Source organism: Dermacentor silvarum, chromosome 1, assembly GCF_013339745.2.
Source record: "Dermacentor silvarum isolate Dsil-2018 chromosome 1, BIME_Dsil_1.4, whole genome shotgun sequence".
NCBI lineage: Eukaryota > Metazoa > Arthropoda > Arachnida > Ixodida > Ixodidae > Dermacentor > Dermacentor silvarum.
The window spans coordinates 61,123,198-61,143,681 of NC_051154.1; the positions used below are offsets into that span (position 1 = coordinate 61,123,198).

At 44.9% G+C, this 20,484-nt stretch overlaps 1 protein-coding gene across 2 annotated transcripts; it reads right to left on the minus strand.

Moving 5' to 3' along the window:
- Positions 1–2,107: 2,107 nt before the first annotated feature.
- On the minus strand, positions 2,108–20,065 carry LOC119464259 (ranBP-type and C3HC4-type zinc finger-containing protein 1). Of its 2 annotated transcripts, none has more exons than XM_037725172.2 (5): positions 19,921–20,065; positions 17,222–17,461; positions 9,925–10,082; positions 7,958–8,069; positions 2,108–2,467 (listed from the first exon to the last, which is right to left on the minus strand). In XM_037725172.2, exons 1-5 carry the CDS (start codon positions 19,990–19,992, stop codon positions 2,117–2,119), a joined length of 933 nt encoding a protein of 310 aa, XP_037581100.1. In that variant the 5' UTR covers positions 19,993–20,065; the 3' UTR covers positions 2,108–2,116. The 2 variants fall into 2 exon arrangements, with proteins under 2 accessions (XP_037581100.1, XP_049524592.1); XM_049668635.1 differs by lacking the exon at positions 19,921–20,065 and adding an exon at positions 18,668–18,856.
- Positions 20,066–20,484: the final 419 nt, after the last annotated feature.

Here is a 20,484-nt window from a genome sequence, read left to right on the forward strand (position 1 = left end):
AGTGCAACTCCTATAGGTGGCCATTTACAATGGGATTTTTCTGGCTTCTTAGAGCGCAATTTAATATTATCGTTTGAAAGGGAGCAAATTGTTTTATCTAATGTCCTGTAGCGCAAGTAACTCGCACCGTTTTTTCACACACACACTCAAGCAAACAAACAATAATTAAAAATCGTGCGCTTGTGTGGTTCAAATCCTGCGCTAATGCAGCTCCACTAACGTGAAACCTGGGGAAGTGCGAAGCAGTGATGTGCCAGCGTTGTCACTCGATGCGCTCCTGCTGTTCGGCGTCCATGGCACAAGTTCCGGAGCGCGCCAACTGCCTATAAAGCACTGTTCCTTCTCTCTTGCCACACGGCGCGCGCTGATCGGGTGCTGGAGTAGCGCTAGAGGAGGAGGAATCGAGCACTTGTGGGGTGGTGGCGCCCTCTCTTGCGCTGCGCTGGTACCATACTGGCGTTTGGGAAACGATTTTCACAAGTTTCTGCTCATTAATGAGCTTAATGCTTCATTATTCCTATCTTTTACATTATTCTGAATCATGTTAGTTTATTTTGAACCGGATTTGATCAACTCTGCACTTCTTTCGACCCTGTTTTTGCGCGGGACCACGACGACATGAGATCACATTACACGCCGACAACCCGGGCCCCTAAAGTGCTTCGCACTTAAAAACTAGAAAGTAGCAGTTCACGGGGCGTAGGAAACCACGCGGAAAGACAACGTCAGAAGTGACGCGTACCGCTGTTTGCCCGTGAGTGCTACGGAATCATACATGTATGCTTGATTTAACCATGTTGCGCCGGACTTCCAGCATTCTCTTGCTTTCACCGTGGCATCAACGCTCCACATACTCCAAATTGTTGTTTATCCCCGGCTTCATGGGCATCGCTTGGTACGGTCCACTTTGATCCGCTGCTTTGAATTAAACCGGGAGAGCACATTTTTTCGCCCACATACACATCACAGAATTGAAAGAATGCGGAGGTTGTGGGTTCGGCTCCCACCGGCGCCAAATTATCTTCTGGTCCATTTCCAATCCCCGTTTAATTATTGTCTTGAATTTCAACCAAACCAAATTTCCCCGATGCCTTCCTTAGCTTCATTGTCTGTTGTACTTATATGGTGATGATATATATATATATATACAGGGTGTTTCATTTTAGCTGCACCAAATCTTTAAAAGTAGCCTGTGGCAGATAGCACAATTATAATCCTTGATGTAAACTACGCGATGAGGCGGCCATTACTTACACGAGAAATCAAAACGCCTAATTGAGTAATTAGCATAATTACGCTAATTAACTTTTTACTTAATGATTTTAGGGCACATCTTTCAATCTACGAATTAGAGCCGCTGAGTTCGCAAGGCGTATCCACTTGAAACGAATTCTCAGGACTGAACCAGTTTCGAGATAATAATTTTCAAAATGTCCGACGAAATGCATGGGCGTTCCAGTTAACTTTGTGCTTCAATGCATAAAACAACGTTTTCCTCAAAAAGTTCCTCAAAAAGATGGGGCTACTGTAAGCCGATTTGTCATATAAGTGTAGTCCTGTGTGTGAGCTGTTCAGCAAAGTAGCACAAGCCACGGTCAGCAAGGTTCGCGACGGTTCACTCAGAAATTCGCTTTAAAATTAAGCATCTGCAGCCTCTACTATCTTGTATGAGAGTCGCGGATGTGAATTAATCCAACGGTTTGCATTCAAACAGACGTGGTCGCGTCGAGGTACTTGAGTCAAATTCAACGCGCGCTCGTACCTAAATCCTGACAACATATTGTTTTCTAGTTGTGGCTCCAGAAAGTGGAAGGGAGCAAAATGATTTATATCTTATGCAATGTTGACTTCGCTACTTCCCCATGCCTCTTTTCTCTTTCTTCTCTGCGCCTGTTATCACTAGACACCCTTATAGCCCTAAATTATCGAAGGCGATATTGTTTGGCGCACTTCGAGTAGAGGAGCAGGACAGACGTATTCACTGCGTAAGGAGGATGGGAAACCTTTTAATGTTTTTACTTGAGTTGGAAAGATGCAGGTCATGCGCAAGGAGCAGGGTGCACGAGGGTTTAATGTGTGTGCGAGTGTAACGCGGGAACCCAGCATGTGATGTGAGTTACGGGAAAATACACTTTACTAGCAGGTATACGATACACGCCATGTAAGCGACGTGCAGCATGAAAGCCATGAGATTGTCCATGTCGTTGACACATCGCACTGGAACCAGCTGCTTCATGCTGGCCTGCCAAGCCTGATACTCGGCGCATGTCATGCCCAGGTGAATGGCATCACACTTGACACAGTTCTTGGTGCCACACATCTTGCACTCAACTTCTGGCACGCTCGCTTCTATGAAGCACCACCAGGGGCACTCAGAAGTTTTGCAGTGAAAGAAGTTCTTTGCGGATACTTTCACTTCCAGCAAGCCCTTCTGCAAGTAGTCCTCGTACTCCTCTTTTGTCAGCAACTGTAAAATAAAATAAGGGGACGAGAGAGAAGTGTTTAGATGTCGAAACCTATATTAGTTGTCTAGATCGAGCGAAAGACCCCCGAGGCAAACATCTGACCCCTTATTCGCAAAAAGCTCCTACGCTAGGATTGTTGCCGAGAATTAATTTCAGCCAATCTTGGTGCGGAAGATATTATTAATGAAGACGACCGGCAATGGCAAAGAACACTCACGAGCGAAAATCTTTGTGAACTCGACCCTGCTTCTCAAGTGATATAGGTGTGTGAAACACGTTTGGAAAGGCGCTCTGAGACAGCTGTCGCCAGCGCAGCTGTTACTTTGCTCCATTCAGTGCAAGTGTGTGGCTAATAAAAACAGGGCATGATATTAAACGGTTTTATAAACATAAAGTATTAGAACATCGGCAAAACAAACGGAGGGTAGCCAAATCAGCGTTTGCGGGAATAAACCAAAACCTTGGCCACTATACCGCCACCGCGATTCGATCTCATGCCTCATGCGTCAACGTGAACCTATACTGGGAAGACAGAGAGCGAGAGATAAATGGAGATGCGAAGCTGGGGAGGTTAACCTGGGAACCCGGACACGATTACCCCCCGCGCTATCGCGCATTATTCACGTGTGCCACTTTATGCAAGTTGATGAGACCCACACCGACTCTGAGAGAGTAACGCCTGCGTGCGTATTTTGGAGGCCGCAACAATCAATACCGTAGCGGACGAGGACGAGTTGTGCGTATCGCAAAGAACGTCGTTCTTCAGAAGATGGCGGCGTGAGCTGTGATGGCGGCGCACCATCTCCTGCTGTCGCAGTAAATGAGTTCTGCTCCAGGTGAATCGCTTAAGCCTGCTGATTTTTTTAATCGTTGAATTTGGTAATATTAAATGTAGGAGTTTTTAGGCAACAGGATAATTTTTTGTTGACCAAGCTTCATAGGGAGTTTGTGCTCATCAGGCTTTTTGCGATAATCGACAATTTACTGAAATGTTTTTACTTATACTAACCGTATTTGTGTTATCGCGAAATTGTAGCGTCCACCAGAGTTATGAACCTTAGTCAACAGAAATTATGATGTTATCTTGAATCGCTTATTTTTTAACAATCTTTATCAGTAGTCGCTGTGAGGATTTCATCATTTATTATGAAGGCCGTGAAGTGCATGATTTGCCTTCAATTTTTATGCAACAGTGATTTGCAGTGCCTTCAGAGGCCAACAAACAAGAGTTGCACAGCTTACATGCCGCTGTGCGCAGAACATTTCCAGGGGGGGGGGGGGGGGGGGGGGACGTATTGACAAATATTGTGGTTACTAGGAGCGAAAGAGGGGGAATTTATATATTGAGAAAAATAATGTACGCAAGTAGAGCAATTAAGTATTCATAGCTTCTTTAAAAATATGAACAGTGAATACTATAAAAGTACTGAAAGTTGGGCGAGTTGGTAGCTATTCATCTTCAAACTGCAGCGCACACACAAGGAACGCAGGACACAAGGCAAAGGTGTGCGCTGCAGTTTTAAGATCAATGAATATTGTTTCATCTGTGCTTGGCGCGTTTTGTCGTGGGACTGCGCGCTCGAACATGGCGAACCTTACTTAATCCAAAGCGTTGCTAAGATGCCTGCACTCAGAGATCCTGAAGGCGACCATACAACTCTAAAACCGCCAGCACTTGTACTCCGTTTAGCATAAAATGTGTTTTGCAACGTGAGTCGGTTTTACACACACACAAAAAAAAAAAAAATGCTTCTTTCAAAGTTTTATAATTCAAAGCTTCTTGAAATCACTTGCTGTTTGGCCCCAAGGCCCGGGAAATTCGTAAGAGGAAGGGAGCAAAAGAAACTCTCTGATCGATGTCGTAAGCCAAGGCACTTTAGTCCTCTTGCACACCTTCGTCTTGTATAAATATAAGAAATGCTTTTAGTTTGGGCATCTGTATTCTCCGCATCCGTGCTCCCCCTCTTTTTCATCCGTCCTCCGAGCATCATGCAATACCTGTATACGGACGAATTCCTCCAGATGTCATTAGGTCTAGCACGATTTACATGCTGATGTGACGTCGTTAGCTGATATATTATTATTATTATTATTATTATTATTATTATTATTATTATTATTATTATTATTATTATTATTATTATTATTATTATTATTACTTCTAACATATACATTCAATGAATCGTTTATGACAGATGGTGCTGTTTCACCATTTCTGCTGGATTCCTGGGACAGGCGGCAATTACCCACATGAAAAATAAAAATGTTCAGGTATCCAATTAAAGCTATGAACTAACGTGCAAGATAAGTTTCCCAAAAGGCGTCCATTAGCAGTTATAAGACAAGCTTAACTGGACCACCAGTGTATTTGTTAGCACATTTTAAGCACGGATAACCTGAAACTGGTGCTAGTCTTGGTATTTCTGCTAAGCAAGCATAATTTCAGCTGAGCACGGATTCAATTTCGTAATACCAACATGTGCCCTTATGTGCGCAAGTAAAAATGTAACTTGAGAATTATTCGTAATTAACTACTTAGAGATTGCGATTTCTCATAGAGTTGAATATCACCTCATTAGTTAGTTTACCTCAACAGATCAAATGGGGATGCGATTTTTCAGAATATCGGCTGGAACTAAAGAAACACCCGGCGTATGAAATAATTAGTTTCCGAGTTCCTGCCGTGAAGCACAACAATGTCAAGATTATAGTATACTTATTGTCATTTCTTATTTTAGCACGAGCTGCCAAATTCACCGGTTGCAATGTGGGAAACCCCGAGAACCATCCCACCACATTGCAAGAAAAAAAAAAAAAAAAACTGCACACTGCTTTAAAAAAAAAGCGCGGGAAATTCGAAGGAATATTCGCAAGGCAGGAGTTGTTCACATTTGCCGCATTTGTAATACACCTCTGGGCTGACTGAAAGGAAATTAGCAGAATATACTCCCGATCATTAAAAAGGAACCTGGGCCGCTAGAACATGCTGCATCATGCACCACGTCTTTCAAAACGTTTCAAAACGCCCTATTTGCAAAGGTCACAGGATCGTGTCGCCATCTCGCGGTTGTATTGCAAAGCCCTCGCCGAACATTCCCGTGAACCCAGCACAAGCGCGTGCCTGCTTGAGAATCTTGTCAGTGCCTGTCGCTGAAAAAAATTACCGGCAAATAATATAGTTTCTATAATACCTAAACTGAACAGTGATAACGTGAGTGACAAGAGCCTGCGTCTACTTGATTCGCGAAACATTTTTCAACTAGGAAGTGGTTCGTGGGCCAATCATGAAAGCGAGCGAGAAGTTTTCACGCAGCTTTGCGAATATGGCCACTGGAACTAACATGTAACACGCTATAGAAATTTTCATATGTGCAGTGCGCAGCTGCGCTTATAGAGTTCAAAACAAGTGATGCAAGTGCTAATAAAAATAATGCAAAAAAATTTTTCCCGTCACATTTGCTGCATGCTTGAATGCATTCGATGATAGCCATGCACCCTGCTTCGCACTCTTGCACTTAGCTCTGGCTAAACATGTGCGCTCCCGGTGGAGTTCTCTGGCAATCCTACGCGTTCTCTCGCACTCGTACCATGTCACCCTCGTCGAAGCTCACGTGAGGTCAAGGGCGAGACGATAAAACAAAGACGTTCGGAAACGACGCCTGAGCCAGCTACCACGGCATTACATTCAAGCGGTTAGCGAAAGACGATTGCGGCGCGGTGATCAATGCTCTGCGAGCTTCATTATAGACAGAAGCAGTCTCATCCTGACGAAATCTTCTCTTTCCTATGCGACTGCCTGTCATGTCACAAAGGGTGAAAATAGATATGGGGGAGGAGGTCGCGTTGGGTGGCGGAAAAGAGTGGGCATGTATAAATGCGAGGTAGAGTGATGAGACTCTAGTTCATTTGGTAAGAATTAAGGATATATGCTTGAAAATGGGACGTTGATGACTTCCGCTCTCACTACCTCCACCACTTTGGAGCTGCTGCGACGACAAATGATGTGTGTCCCCTTGGGAGAACCGGTAATGTGAAACCGCAGCCTTCTTCCTCTAACTGGTTGCCACAGGTCTATAAATGAAGAGGCGGTAAAGTTTCAGCGTTTTTCCTAAGCACTTATATTATCAAGGGTCACATTTCTTGAGTATCGTTGATTGTTTGCGTGACACGGCTTAATTAAGGCACCAAACCTCATATGCTGGACAACCATGTTGTCGAAAGAATGTATCAAAGTTTTCAGTGCAGTATAAGTTGCATCATGAGCGAACACAGCTGGTTCTTGCGGCTCCTGGGAAGTATCCTGGCAATAATTATCAACCTGCACCTGCGGGGGCGTCTTGAATTATTCTCTCGTTGGTGTCATCTCTGCAGATTCCCATGTCATCGCCACCGCTCTCGTAGCTGTTCGTGCCGCGAACACAATTAGCTTTTCGTGTAGCTAGCTATAGGTCGCCTCCTCCAAGTCTGTCGATCCGGGTCTCTCGCTGAGCCGAGTAGCAGGCGTCAATTGCGGCCGCAGAAATGCGGCTTAACCCAGCTTAGCGGTTCTTGTTAAATGTGTTACTTTTTTTTTTTGCATACGGGGAACCAACCAAATGTGCACATATTGTTCGTCATATCCGAAAATTTGGCTTAACCATGTTTGTCTTAACGGGACTCTGTATTATTATTATTATTATTATTATTATTATTATTATTATTATTATTATTATTATTATTATTATTATTATTATTATTATTATTATTATTATTATTCTCATTATTTGTTTTAGGAACACGAAAATATTCGAACAGAGAGAAAGTAAAAGAGAGGAAGGAGCCAGCTGGTAACTGCCAGCGTAATATGCTAAGCACATGAACTGGCCCTGTCCATCGGCATGGTGTACTGCGCTTCGTGCAAACTCTGCAATTTCCACGAGACCGAAGTACATATGCTTATCTACTGCCCTTAATTTTAATGACAAAAGACAGAATTTGTGTGCTACATCAAGCCGACTCGACAACAGAGCGTTCACACAAAATATTGGGACCACGGACTCGAACGCCAGGCTCCCACCAGAGTCCTGCTGCACTTTTTAAAGATGACTGGGCTCAGCGACTGCTTTTGAACGCTGTTGTGAACGCTATTGTGCGCTTCACTTGTTATTGCTTTCTTTTTCAACGTCATTTTTCATTTTATTCCCACTTTCTCTTCATCGGTGTACGGTGTCAAAACAGGTGCTGCTTGCTATATATATATATATATATATATATAATCTCCTTGTCTTTCCTTCTTTTTCTCTTTCTGTCTATCTCTTTCTCGGTGTCGCATTTTATGTGACTAACAACACGTAAAAAAATCACACGATTTCTAGCTCACAACTTAGCGCAGTAAAACGGGTGGAATAAATTGAACGTGCTTTATGCGTTAAGAATATACAAAGAGGAAGACAGTATTCTGAGGTCGAATCACCTCCTGTCAAAAGTAGGCCGTAACCTGGACGATAACGTACCGCTCGGACTTCGGTGTCTTCAATAGCGATGTCGCAAACAGTATTGTTTTCAGAGTACGGGCATTTCACCGCCACGGTTCCAGATCGTTCTATGGCTTGAACCACGCAAGCCCTGCAGGAACAAAAAGAAATTCAGGTTACGTCGGCACAAAAATGACACATCTTCATAGGCACCACCTGATCGTCCTGTGCCTGTGCTCATTCCGTTCTGGCGTGGTTTAAACTCTTGTGTGGACAGGCGAAGTTAATAAATATCTGTGCTGCTCCATTTATCTCTGCTCTAGTTGTTTTTCGTTCCTTTCCACAATTATGTTCTCTAGCACTCGTAACTACGTTGCGAAAAATCAAGAGTCAGCACTTTGCGTCCACATAATTTCTCCTTTGTTTGCTTGTGCTTTAATGGCGAAAAGCGTTTTTTTTTTTTCAATTTATGGCGCTTCAGAAACAAAGTATCATTTTATTCTATTGTAATGTCCACCGAAAATCTCCATACGAGCAGATATGCACGCGTGCATAAAAATGTTACTTCACGAGGTTTCAAGACTGTCTGTATAAAAAACGAAGTATAAGAAATGATGGTGCATCGTCGTCTGTAGAAAAGATTTTTTTTTCAGTACGACATGGACTTTAATTACTGCAGCCAATGAGAATGAATGGGCACTAACTCGAAAAATATAGAGATTACTAAGTTGAAATTAGCAGCTTCGGGATAGGTGCTCTAATCGAAACACTGAGGCATGTAAGCGCTGCGGTACAGTCTCGTATTTTTCCATGACTCCTAAACTAATGTAACAAATGATATCGCATTTTTGATTCTATTAAGCATGGCGCTTGCATGCTAGCATTCCATGCCAAGCTACAAAGCGCCGTGAATCAACAACAACACCTCACTATCCCTATTCTGGTTGACTGAGTCACTGTACTCGCAGCTACACTTCATCTCGGGCTATACCACATGTTTGTCGATTCCATTCCTTCCACCATTTTGCACGCCTGCCCCTCCCTGACTTTGTTTCATTATCAGAACCAGATATCTCTGGCACATAGGAGCTGATGAAAGCATGGTGATGCTGCCGGCACAGCATGGCTCCGCGAAACAGCTGCGCATTTTTCTTCTTTCTTTTTTCTCTTTTTTTTTTGAGTGGGTTTCATCCTGAAGCTACAGTGGCACTGTGAGGAACGATATAGTGTATGGATTAAATTAATCCTCCTGGGTTTCTATAGCGGCCATACAATTGTCAACGGACAGGAGCTTATGCATTCCTCCGTCAATTTCAATGCAGCCGCCTTAACCTGGGGGACACAGAGAGATGAAATAAATGCGCTGGTACCTCGAACGACCTTTGTCAAGGTGGGATCTCACAACCCAATATGATATTGCGAAAGATAATCGACGCTGGAAAGCGCCCTCTTGAAATTAAGAGTAGCATTCTGGGGTGACCCAGCCTCGGGTGCAGCGTTTAGCAAAGCCCACTCTTATCCAACACGGACATTTAATGCATTGCTCGTAGAGGAGGGCGAATATGAACTTTTTCGAATACGAATCAAATACGATTAGTAAGTATCGACTATCGAATCGAATACTGAATAGTCAAACGAAGACGCATATAGTTACACCAGGAATATTTATTTCGGTGTAATTAGGTACCACGCCTGTACTGACCAAAGTGCAAAAAAGACAGCTATCAAGGACACAATATCAGTTTTAAACACAAAATCACTAATAGTCATTAAAAAACTGCACGTTAGTCTCTCAACATTTTTAGAGCCTGGTTGCAAACAAACTTTGCACGAATTAATGGCAGTTTCCAAAAACGCTAGATAAATGGCCCCTGAAATAAAATCAGAATATGCTGCTATAGAGAGCCTCTGGCACATTGAAAGGCTCGCTCCATTTCTATGTATGTTTTTGACTTTGTTCTTTCTCGAGAGGTCATATGCACGGGGAGTGCACTAGCCATACTGACCTGCACACCGAATGGTGGCAACTCTTCAGGCAAATGCCATCTCCCTTTGCAACATCAGACTTGCAAACAGGGCACGTCAACGGCGATGAATTAACGACGATGTCTTTGGTGTATAACTCCAACTGTTCTTGAAGCCGCTTCTTTTTTTCTTTCGAATCCTGTTCAGAAGACAAGAAACACAAGGTGGGGAATAAAGGAGAGGGCAGGAAAGGATATCCTTAAGAAGAAGAAAAGATCGCTACTATACAGTATATAACAGTGGTTATTTATTCCCAACACGTACAAAAATAACGTAACATTCCTGATCACATTGGGCAAACTAAAGTGGATTAACTACGTTTATAAAACACTGTCGTTAAATACGCTTTAAGGTGAATTAAGTACCATTAGGTTCAAGTGTCTTTTTTTTTTTCATTTGAGAAATAAGAAAACAAATCGTTTATCTGAGCCGCCTATCAACTCGTGATAACCGTGGAGAGACAGAGAAAGAGATAAAAAGGAATAGCTCGGAGGTTGACCAAGGTCGTGGAAGTGTCGTTTAATGTGTACGGCGGGTAAATTAAGGATATTTATGCATTGCTATAGTAGAACAAATGACTCAACCGGCACCAAAACGCTGTTTGAAAGCTTATAATTTTCATCTCACGTGTTGGTTGAATAGAGGCCTAATATACAGGCTGTTCTTTGAAGACTATATAGATTTTTTATTTAAAAAAAAACAGTAATGAGCGCAGCGAACGTGGCGTTGTTGCAGACGAGTTCCTAGACGAGGTTTACATACTTTGTCGCTAATAGCGTGAGCTTCAGAAGAGTAATTAACAAAAATGTATTAATAAACTTTTTTATTAGTGCCTTGGTGGCAGTTGTCTAAATGGCAAATTCAGTGGCAGTGACATTTTGATGCACGCCCATCTTTTAAAAATCTTGGAAATCGCACCTAATTATATATATATTCATCGTCAAATTCAAAAGCCCAATCGAGACTGAGTGCGTCCCGCTGCGTGTCAGAAGGCAACACCCCGTAAATTAGGGGGGGCGCACTTCCACTCTGCCAACAACCGCGCTCGTCGCTCGCTCGCACCGTCTCTTATCTCCACAAGGTTCTGACCTTTATGCGCCGCGTGCATTCGCCGCTCAGTTTCCGTTGCAGCGATAGACCGCACGTACCTTCGCCGCTGCGGCGTATCCGCTTGCTGCCAGAGTTTTGACGGTCGTTGTCTGCAGTCATTCAGTGTGATCTATTCATGTTTGTTTGTGCGCGCTCACACCACGCTTGTTCATTCAGTTAGTAATAGTCGGGCCACATTTTCCAACGCACGCTACACATGCAATGCTGCCCGGATCGGCAGTGCAGCGCTACAGGTGTGTTCCTTCGCACGCGCTGCCCACGGGAAGCGCTTCTCATCAACACCACCGTTTCACACGCGCCTTCTCGTGGTCATCGAGTCTCTCTTCATGTCGGTCTACTTACGCCGCAGCACACCTGCTTACTTAATCAGCTCATGTTTACTACAATTCATATTGCTACCAAAGCCGCTCACCTTACTTCGTATGACATTGCTGTGTTGCTATCGCATTCATTGCTTCGCCCTTAGGGCGAAACTGTGACATTTTTTGTTTGTAGCAGACGCAGGATGGTAGCCTGCGCCCGGCTGAACTTGGGGTGAGGTGGGGGGAAGGTTCGGCGACTGAGGTAAAATGCCTTAACGAGATCGTTATAAGTGGTCAGATTGTCCCTGGTGTCCAACTCGTCTCCAGTGTCTCCGGCGCGGTTGACTAGGCCTCGCGCAGTGGAGTGGGTGACCTCGTTGAGGTTGGGGAGGTGTGGGTGGACAGGGCCCGCATGGGCCGGGATCCATGTCAGGGAGATCATGCTGCCTTTAGAGTGTGGTGCCTGGCGGAGGATACGAAGAGCTTGAGGTGAAATACGGCCTTTGCTGAAGTTAGTGACGGCTGAGCGAGAGTCACACACGATGGTGTAACAGGTGGGATCTAGAGTGGCCAGGGCGATGGCCACTTCTTCAGCCATCTCGGCAGTGGGGGTAGTGACGCTGAAGGCGTGGTGTAGGACTCCATCGTGTGTGGCGACGGCCACAAATCGTGGGCCATGGGAATATTGGGCTGCATCAACAAATGTGACGCCAGGTACATGAGCAAGGGCTTTAATGATAGCTCCAGCCCGAGCTTGGCGCCGGGCCCTGTTATATTCAGGGTGCATGTTTCTAGGGATAGGGTCTGTGTGGATCCAGCTACGGATGTCAGCCGGGATCGATTGTTTGGGGCCCTGTTGCTGATGGTAAGTGAATCCAAGCATGGATAGAATAAAGCTTCCCGTTTCAGTAAGGGTGAGCCGTTCAAGCTGAAAGCGTTGTTGTGCTTCAATGAGTTCGGCAAGGGTGTTGTGAACGCCTAGTTGGTTGAAGAGTGCAGTACTGGTGTAATGCCGGAGGCCAAGTGCTTGCTTGTAGACCCCTCGTATGAGGGTTCTTGGGAAAAAATGATATTAATCAGTTCACAGTCATCGTGAATCAGTGCTTCGTATGGGTATTGCATCGTTGATCACAATTTCGTTTCGTCTCTGGCGCCGAGTTGATCCCTCCTCGGCAGCAGAGGCATCGTCATGGGTCTCGCCTACCATGTTACGGGCCTTGCTTTCAGAGCACAAATAGCCAGCAGTAATAGGTGGTGTTCAATACATGGCGTCTATGATGTATTTATGTGTTTCCGACTCTGCAATTGCTTCCGGCGCGTGCAGTCAGCAAATGCATGGCCTTTGAGATGAGCTACTGTTATCCAGAGAAAACCGTGGCTGGGACACGGATTTGGACACCATTCAACAACACGGGGATTCCCGTGAAACGCGCAGGCGTAAGACCCCCACAGAAAATGCACCGCACAGCGTGAAATGAGGAGATAGAGAGAAAGAAGGCTATGCTCGGTGAGGTAAACACGAATTGGGCCCTGTCACTTGCGGACGCAGATCGAGGCAAGCAGAGAACCGCTGCCTAGCTCGGCCTCCTCGAACCATAGTCCCACTGCATTTCATTTGCTTCAACCGCTACTTAACTAAGCTCTTTCGAAAAATTCTTTCAGTAGAACAGTTGCTAGGACGGCGCTTTACAGTATATACAGTAACTGGGTGAGAGATTAAACGTCTTTATTCAGGACTAAACGAAAAAAAAAGGAAAAAAATTAAGAATGAGAAAATGATGAGAATGAGAAAATAACGCGCATATATATATAAACTAGCGTAGCTTGCACTGGAGGCGCAATGCTAAAGAGACAGCGGAGCTAATGGGTACCTAGCTAGTCCTGGCTTTTGAATAGGCTAAGCACTACCAAGTCATCCCCAGCATTTTCCGGAATTTATTGATTATTGGTCGATTATCGATTAGCTATTGATTGGCTATCAATTGACTATCGCAAGGTATTGGCTATGTATTTGGGTTAGGCTAAGCACTACCACTTGAAGTCGTGAGGCAATGCGTATAAAGGGCCGCAAGCTTTTCAAGCATGAAATCTCCTCCATCTTTGATTAAATCGACTGTTATGCCATCTTCTCCGGCAGCTTTTCTCCTGGTCATGTCTTGCAAGGCCCTTCTAACTTCATCGTTAGTTATAGAAGGAGCCTCTGTATCCTGTTCGTCACTACTTTGAATAAAAGTATCTTGGCTGCTCTGGGTACTGTATAGGTCAGTATAGAATTCTTCCGCTGCTTTTACTATGTCATCGAAATTGCTGATGATATTACCCTGCTTATCTTTCAGAGAGCTGGACCAGAGTACCACAGAACTGGAACAACGCCAACATTATACTAGGGAGACGTTAAAAAATTGAAAAATTATAGACCCATTAGCTTGCTTTCAGTATTATATAAAATATTCACCAAGATAATTTCCAATAGAATCAGGGCAACACTTGACTTCAGCCAATCAAGAGAACAGGCTGGCTTCAGGAAGGGATAATCACGATGGATCATATCCATGTCATCAATCAGGTAATAGAGAAATCTGCGGAGTACAATCAACCTCTCTATATAGCTTTCTTGATTATAAAAAAGCATTTGATTCAGTAGAGATACCGGCAGTCATAGAGGCACTGCGAAATGAAGGAGTACAGGAGGCATACGTGAATATCTTGGCAAATATCTACAAATATTCCACAGCTACCTTGGTTCTCCACAAGAAAAGTAGAAAGTTACCTATCAAGAAAGGGATCAGGCAAGGCTTAAACAGCTCCGCTGTTATAACTACGGTTTCCGACTGGACCTTCTGCACTATTAGCAGTTAACATAAGCACTGTAAGCAGTAAAATATTACAATAAGACAGAAATCACCCACAACAGGTTATTAACGAAGAAGGAAACAAGCTATGAGATACGTAGACCATTTGTCAAGAAAAATTAGAAGTGTTTTGCTGGCTTTAGACGAATGATGTGGATGCGTTTAAAGGAGAGTTTCTCTAAGTGTTATGCAGATTAAACATGCAACTACTAGTAAGGTATTACAAACTTTATTAAGAAGCGTGTTGTCACCTAGCAATCACTTTGCCAAGCATCCCGATTCTCGAAAAGTAGTTCTTTCACAAGCCTGAAATTATTAGCACTTTCCCGTCTTGTTTTCAACCGTTTTATAAACTATTCTTACTATGCTCTTGCAGGTGGAGGAAAATAAGCAATGAGGAACGGAAAAAGAGTTAGCGTATGTTTTGCAACGATTCACTCACTTGCCAGATTTTTTAAACACTAAACAGAAGAACAAAAGTTAGGTGTTTCCCGTCACTCGGCACGCTGCCCAAAAATACCCCGACTGAGCGCCCGCGCGGTGCGCTGGCTTTCTGAATGCAGTCTTGTGCGACGGTCGTGAGCTCGGGGTATTATGCAGGAAACAGAGACGTCCTGTGGCTCAGGATGTCCATGCGTTGCTATGGTATGTAATTATGCTATGTAATCAATATTATGACATGTAGTTAGCTTGAGCATTTTGCAGCTCGAAGTAGACCAAACAAGATCTTGACATCTTGCAAACAAACCCAAGCGCTGCAAACCTTTGCATTTATTGAAGATTCTGCTTCTTGTGGCGTACTCAAAATGTTTACACCGCAGTGAGTATAAGAAGAGTGTTTCTGAGTTTTGCCCATTTAGACACATATATTCATCCCCCCCCCCCCCCCCCCCCTTTGCGCTTGATATATAGACACTGAAAGTTTTGCAGCGTCTATTTTTTAAATGGTGAAGCTAATAATCGCGCCGCAAGATTCATGCTAATCTCATATTCGTATAAGTGTCACGTCACTAAAAGCACGGTCTGACCTCCCACCTCTTTCCAATCGCCTCCGCATTACTACAGTCTACCGACGCCCTTCTGCCAAGAAAGGAAACCTAAATTTGGCATTGGGATGTAATGACAATGAGTGGCATTGTCTCATATTCTTTTTTTTTTTTTTTTGCCGGAGACGAAAATGTGAAACAACCACACCTCTGTTTTCGTTGAGAGAAAGCGAGAAATCGATTTTGATGCCTTCATTTTGTTTTTATTGCTTAAGAGTCACTGTTGGTCGGTACAGTTCCCGCGTTAATTCAGCAACTCTCGAGAAGCGAACTTGGTTTTGGACTAGAGCCATGCCGCCCAGCGCCTGGTGGCGAGGCACGCGATGACAGCGGCCCCTTCCGCATCCCATAAAGCTTCCTACCATGCACGCCCCTTTCCATGACTGAGTGTCATTGTCCCAAAGAATAAAGTTCGGGCCGAGTCGCACTCAGCACCAATAACCACGCTCACACACCACTTAACCATCGAAGACGGCCTTGCCACATGCCAAACCGTGTGTTGTCCAACGAAGCTGAAGAGTGACTGAACAGCTCGGTGACTGAACAGATCAGTGACTGAACAGCACCGATTTCTCCTGATCTTCGTCGGCTGTAAACAACGAAAGGCGGCCACGCCCTTCTAAAGTCGTGTGTAAGGAACAAAGAAATGAAGCAGAGAAAGGGAGAAAAAAAATGACATGGCTTTTTCAGGCTGCACAGTTCTAAGTGCTGATTACTGCACCATGTTAAAGTCAACGTTCTGTATAGCGTTTTCACTTTTGTGTTCTTACCTTAGCATGCTGTTACCCGCCGTGGTAGCTCAGTAGCTATGGCGTTGTGCTGCTGAGCCCGAGGACGTGGGTTTAATCCCGTGCGCGGCTGCCGCATTCCGATGGGAGCGAAATACAAGAACGCTCGTGTACCATGCATTTGGTGCACGTTATAGAACCACGTGTGACCAAAATTAATCGGGAGTCATCCACTACAGTGTGTCTTATAATAAGATCGCGATTCTGGCACGTGGAATTCCAGAATTTCATTTAAATTAACTTTCGAACATGCTGCTATAACTAAAAGCACACGTGAGTGTTTGTTTCTTTTTGCGAAGATTGTGAAAGCAAGCTTTCTTTTTTCTCGTCATGACTGCGTGGACGCCTTTTCGTATTTAGCGCCACGCAGGAATGCGGCAGGCATATTCTATTTTCCCCAGGGGGCGCTTGTTCACGATGTTGCACGTATCATGCGCCGAAGATACCTTTGAAAGGCGACCAAGAAAACGGAGCAGGAGCACTTGGGATATTCTTTGAATGCGGACTGTATGTCTATTTTGTGCGTGCAAACAAAAGGGCGGCCGACTGAGAAGAGGCCGCGCGGAGGTATACGCTTAAAGGGCGGCAGTAAGTGTGCGTGGGCTTTGGTGTAAAGTGTTACAGAATGGTCTTTAAGCAAGTGTAATAAAATATTTATGTACTTGTTATTGTGCATCTGAGACTTGATCTCGCAGCTGCACGTTTTAGGAATGTTATGGAATTAGTAAAATTCATGGCCTCCCTTCCAGCTAGCCAGCTTATCATTATATCGAAAAGTCTCTTATCTCTCGCACAACCACACGCAGTACATTATTCCTCTGTGCGCATAAGACTTCGCTCAGGGAATTCGTTGAACGTCGCTCGCCCACATGCCCGGGCAGTCGACATACACTCATCGTTGATTTTCTTCTTCGCGTAGTCGCACGCTGGAACGTCCTTCGTTACGAAGACGCTGCCATTTCCCACACGAAAACATTTATGGCAGACATAAACGCCTAATGTGCTTCATAATAGCCTGGTCAATATATACACACCTATAATGTAAACTCCCCCATTAATGACCATCTAGCAGAGCACTTATGGAAACATTGCAAAAGGGGTAAACGTCTTTTCCTCCTGACAGGATACGACACAGCTTCAATGATGTTGCACCCAATTGGAGATCCAGAGCAGCCCTTACCTCCAAGGCTCCGCTGTCCATGGCCTTTACGACGCGTATGATGTACTGTTCGCACGAGAGGCCGTCGTGGATGGCCCGGCAGGCGAGGCAATTAAGAGCAGAACATTGTGGGCATTGCACGGGCTCCGTCGCCGGACCGTCCCAGCACCAGCTTCCCGAGCATCTCGATCGCGCGCAGCGGTACAGCGGAGAAAACTTGTCATTCCCCAGTGCCTTCTCCGAGCTGAGCTCGTTTTGTTTCTGGAAGACAAGGCGACGCTGTATTGGATGCTCCAAAGGCTCGCCAACATTCGTCGCGCATTTCACTCCCGATGCCAAGGACGATACAGCGTGATAATAGAAACAACGTGAAATGTAAACAAACCTAACTATTTGAAGCATGAAAAGTCCGCGACCAGCGTCGCAAAATAACGACAACGGCCACGCGTGTTGAGTGGCTTCGCGGTTGGGTGCTATGGAGCAAAAAAAAAAAAATAATAATAAAAAAAATAAAAGAAAAATGCGGTTTGAGTACCGAGGCTGGCGACCATAACACAAGCGTCGTTCGGTCAGCTTCTCTTTTCTCAACTTGGCCGTGAATACAATGAACAAATAAATTCACGTGGGCTTTCATGGGAGTAATGTACAGCCTCCCGCATTTTTAGCTATATCGCGCGAGTACACCATATTATGGTCGTACGAGGTCCTGAAGGGAACATCGCATTAGACGACTCTTGCACAGGAGAGTGCTTAGTGCACTTGAGAGTACTTCTGCCGGTCTCGCTGATGATCGCCGCTTAAAGGCGTTAAAATGACGCGTGATGGACGCTCGCGCGATATATCTAAAAATGCGGGAGGCTGTACGTATAGCGCGAACAGAAAGAATTCTGCAGCAATCGCTTAACCTACCAGATAGCGCTTTTCTATTGGATTTTATATAGGATTCTATTGGGCTGTGAACAATCAACGGCATGCAGTACACAGCATAATGAAGCATGCTTGGGAGAAGTATATATATAGTATCCTTGTGTCTTCTCGAGGAATGGTTGTGAAGACGCAAGAAGACTGAGTCCACGCATTCAAAGAACTTCTGGGGCCGAATTCACAAAGCTTTCCGCTCTTAAGTGAACTTTACCATTGGCCAGCCGCCTTCGCTAATAGTATGTCCAGCGTTACGATTGGCTGGAATTTTTCTTACTATACAATTCTAGCGCAATAGCTTTTTCGGAATACGGCCTGAGCCTTTATTAACAAAAAATGTATCATGCTAGTAGTGGTCATGTGCGAACAAATACCCAAATACCAGCGAATAGTGACAGAGCACATATGTTTAGTGAAGTTATAGCTGGTCAATGTGAAACGGCTCTTACGAACAAAAAGTTTTGACTTAAACTGCCCTTTCGTAAGTGCCGTCCGCGAGTGATACCCCCCCCCCCCCCCGGTGCCGGCTAATAAGTAGATTCTTACCTCAGAAAAATTTTGTGAATAGGGAGCCAGGGCCGTTTTCCCAAAACTTATCCTACGCGAGTGCCATACGAGATTGATCATCCCTGCGGTGATCCTATAGCTATCACGCCGATGACTATCATGAGTGGTGGGCGCCCGCAAGCTGTCCAGTCGGGAAAGTTTTGTGGTGAAGGGAAGTTTTGTGAATGCACGCCCAGATAACAAATCATTTCGCCTGTTTATTACCTCGATCCAACGAATGTTTTCATTGATACAGCGTTATGTGGTCTAGAAAATAGATGTGCACAGTACTTATTCAGTGTAAGACAATCTCGGTGCATGTAAGCTCATATCGTGAGGGTAAAACATTGTGTTTACTTCACATAGACAATGTCACAACGAGAAAGTGTCCAATATGTCACATGCAGTTTAATGAAACACCGCTCTTCATTGAGTATACGGTGGGGAACAGCCCAAGAAAAGCTGAATTCAGCGTAATACGCCTGAAAAACACATAAAACTCACAAGTCAGCATTGCTTAGAAAAGACCTTTGAACCCATAAGCGAAAGACTTCAAACAGCAGCTGCCTGTAATGTGAAGACTAACGAACAGGCTAAAGTTTTAAGAAATTAAAAAGCCTAGATTTCAGGAGCGATGTGTGTTAACTAATGAGAGCAAAAACTTCACTCAAAGTCATCTTTCCTTGCTCAAAGCATTCACACATGTCAGCCTCGCGACGGTTTCGTTGCATTCGTCCGTGTTTCGTTAAAAAGAAAGAAGAAGAAAAGGAGAAGAGGTGTGCACAGTATTTCGGCGATGGCTCCATAGACCCTTCTTTGAATTAAATTCTCAGCTTTTACGTGCCAAAACCAAGATTCGATTATGAGGCACAGAGTAGGTAGGGGACTCCGGATTACTTTGACCACATGACGTTCTTTAACGTGCACCTATATCTAAGTACATTTCTAAGTACATGTTCAGCCGCCGCGGCCGGGATCAAACCCGCGACCTCGAGTAGCGACAGCCACTCGAGGTAGCCGTAGCCATAGCCACTGGGCTACCGCGGCGGGTGACCCTACATTGGATGAAGAGTGCTATCGCCCAATCCCTGCACTCGCGCGATTTTAGAAACATAAGTATATATCTCAGGAGAGACGATGCAGAAAGGACAACTTCTGTTGCACGGAACACAACGGCGTGCTACCTCTTCGTGAAAGTTCTGCGATGGAGTTCGCCATGCAAGTAAGCGAAATGCTGGCCACCGGTGACTAACCTGCGAAGCATTCCCGTCCACGCGAAGGTGCCCGGCGCTTCGTGGGGCGGCGTCGGTAGCGGCGGCGCTCATGGCTGCGTGTGTTGGTGGCGCGTCGGGCCACGTCAAGCCAGCGTCCGCTTCCCGAGCTCGGGCACCGTGCCACGAGCGAGGCGCTGCTTTTGGACCCTTTCGAAACAGCAGGGCGAACGAATGTGAACGCAGAACACGCGGCTGGCACGCGGCCGTGATCTATCAGATCCAGGCCACCTGCCCTTGGGAGCCTTTTTGCCTGCGCCCGGGGTATTTTGCGCACCGCGAATATATAGAAGTGACAGTCAGGCATGCCAACATCGAGGCGCGAATTCTTTTGCCTATATTTTCTCCGCGCTGTCTACGCATAAAGCGGCCGTATTGACACTGATTGCAACCACAGATGCACGTAGACTAGCCATAGGTTCCAATTATGTGCCGTCATGATTGCCATACACATACTTACTGCACATACGAGCTCAAGTTGGGGCGGTAGAAGTTTGTTATTGTTTGCAAAGAAACGTATGATCATACCCAGTCAGGACTAGGAGT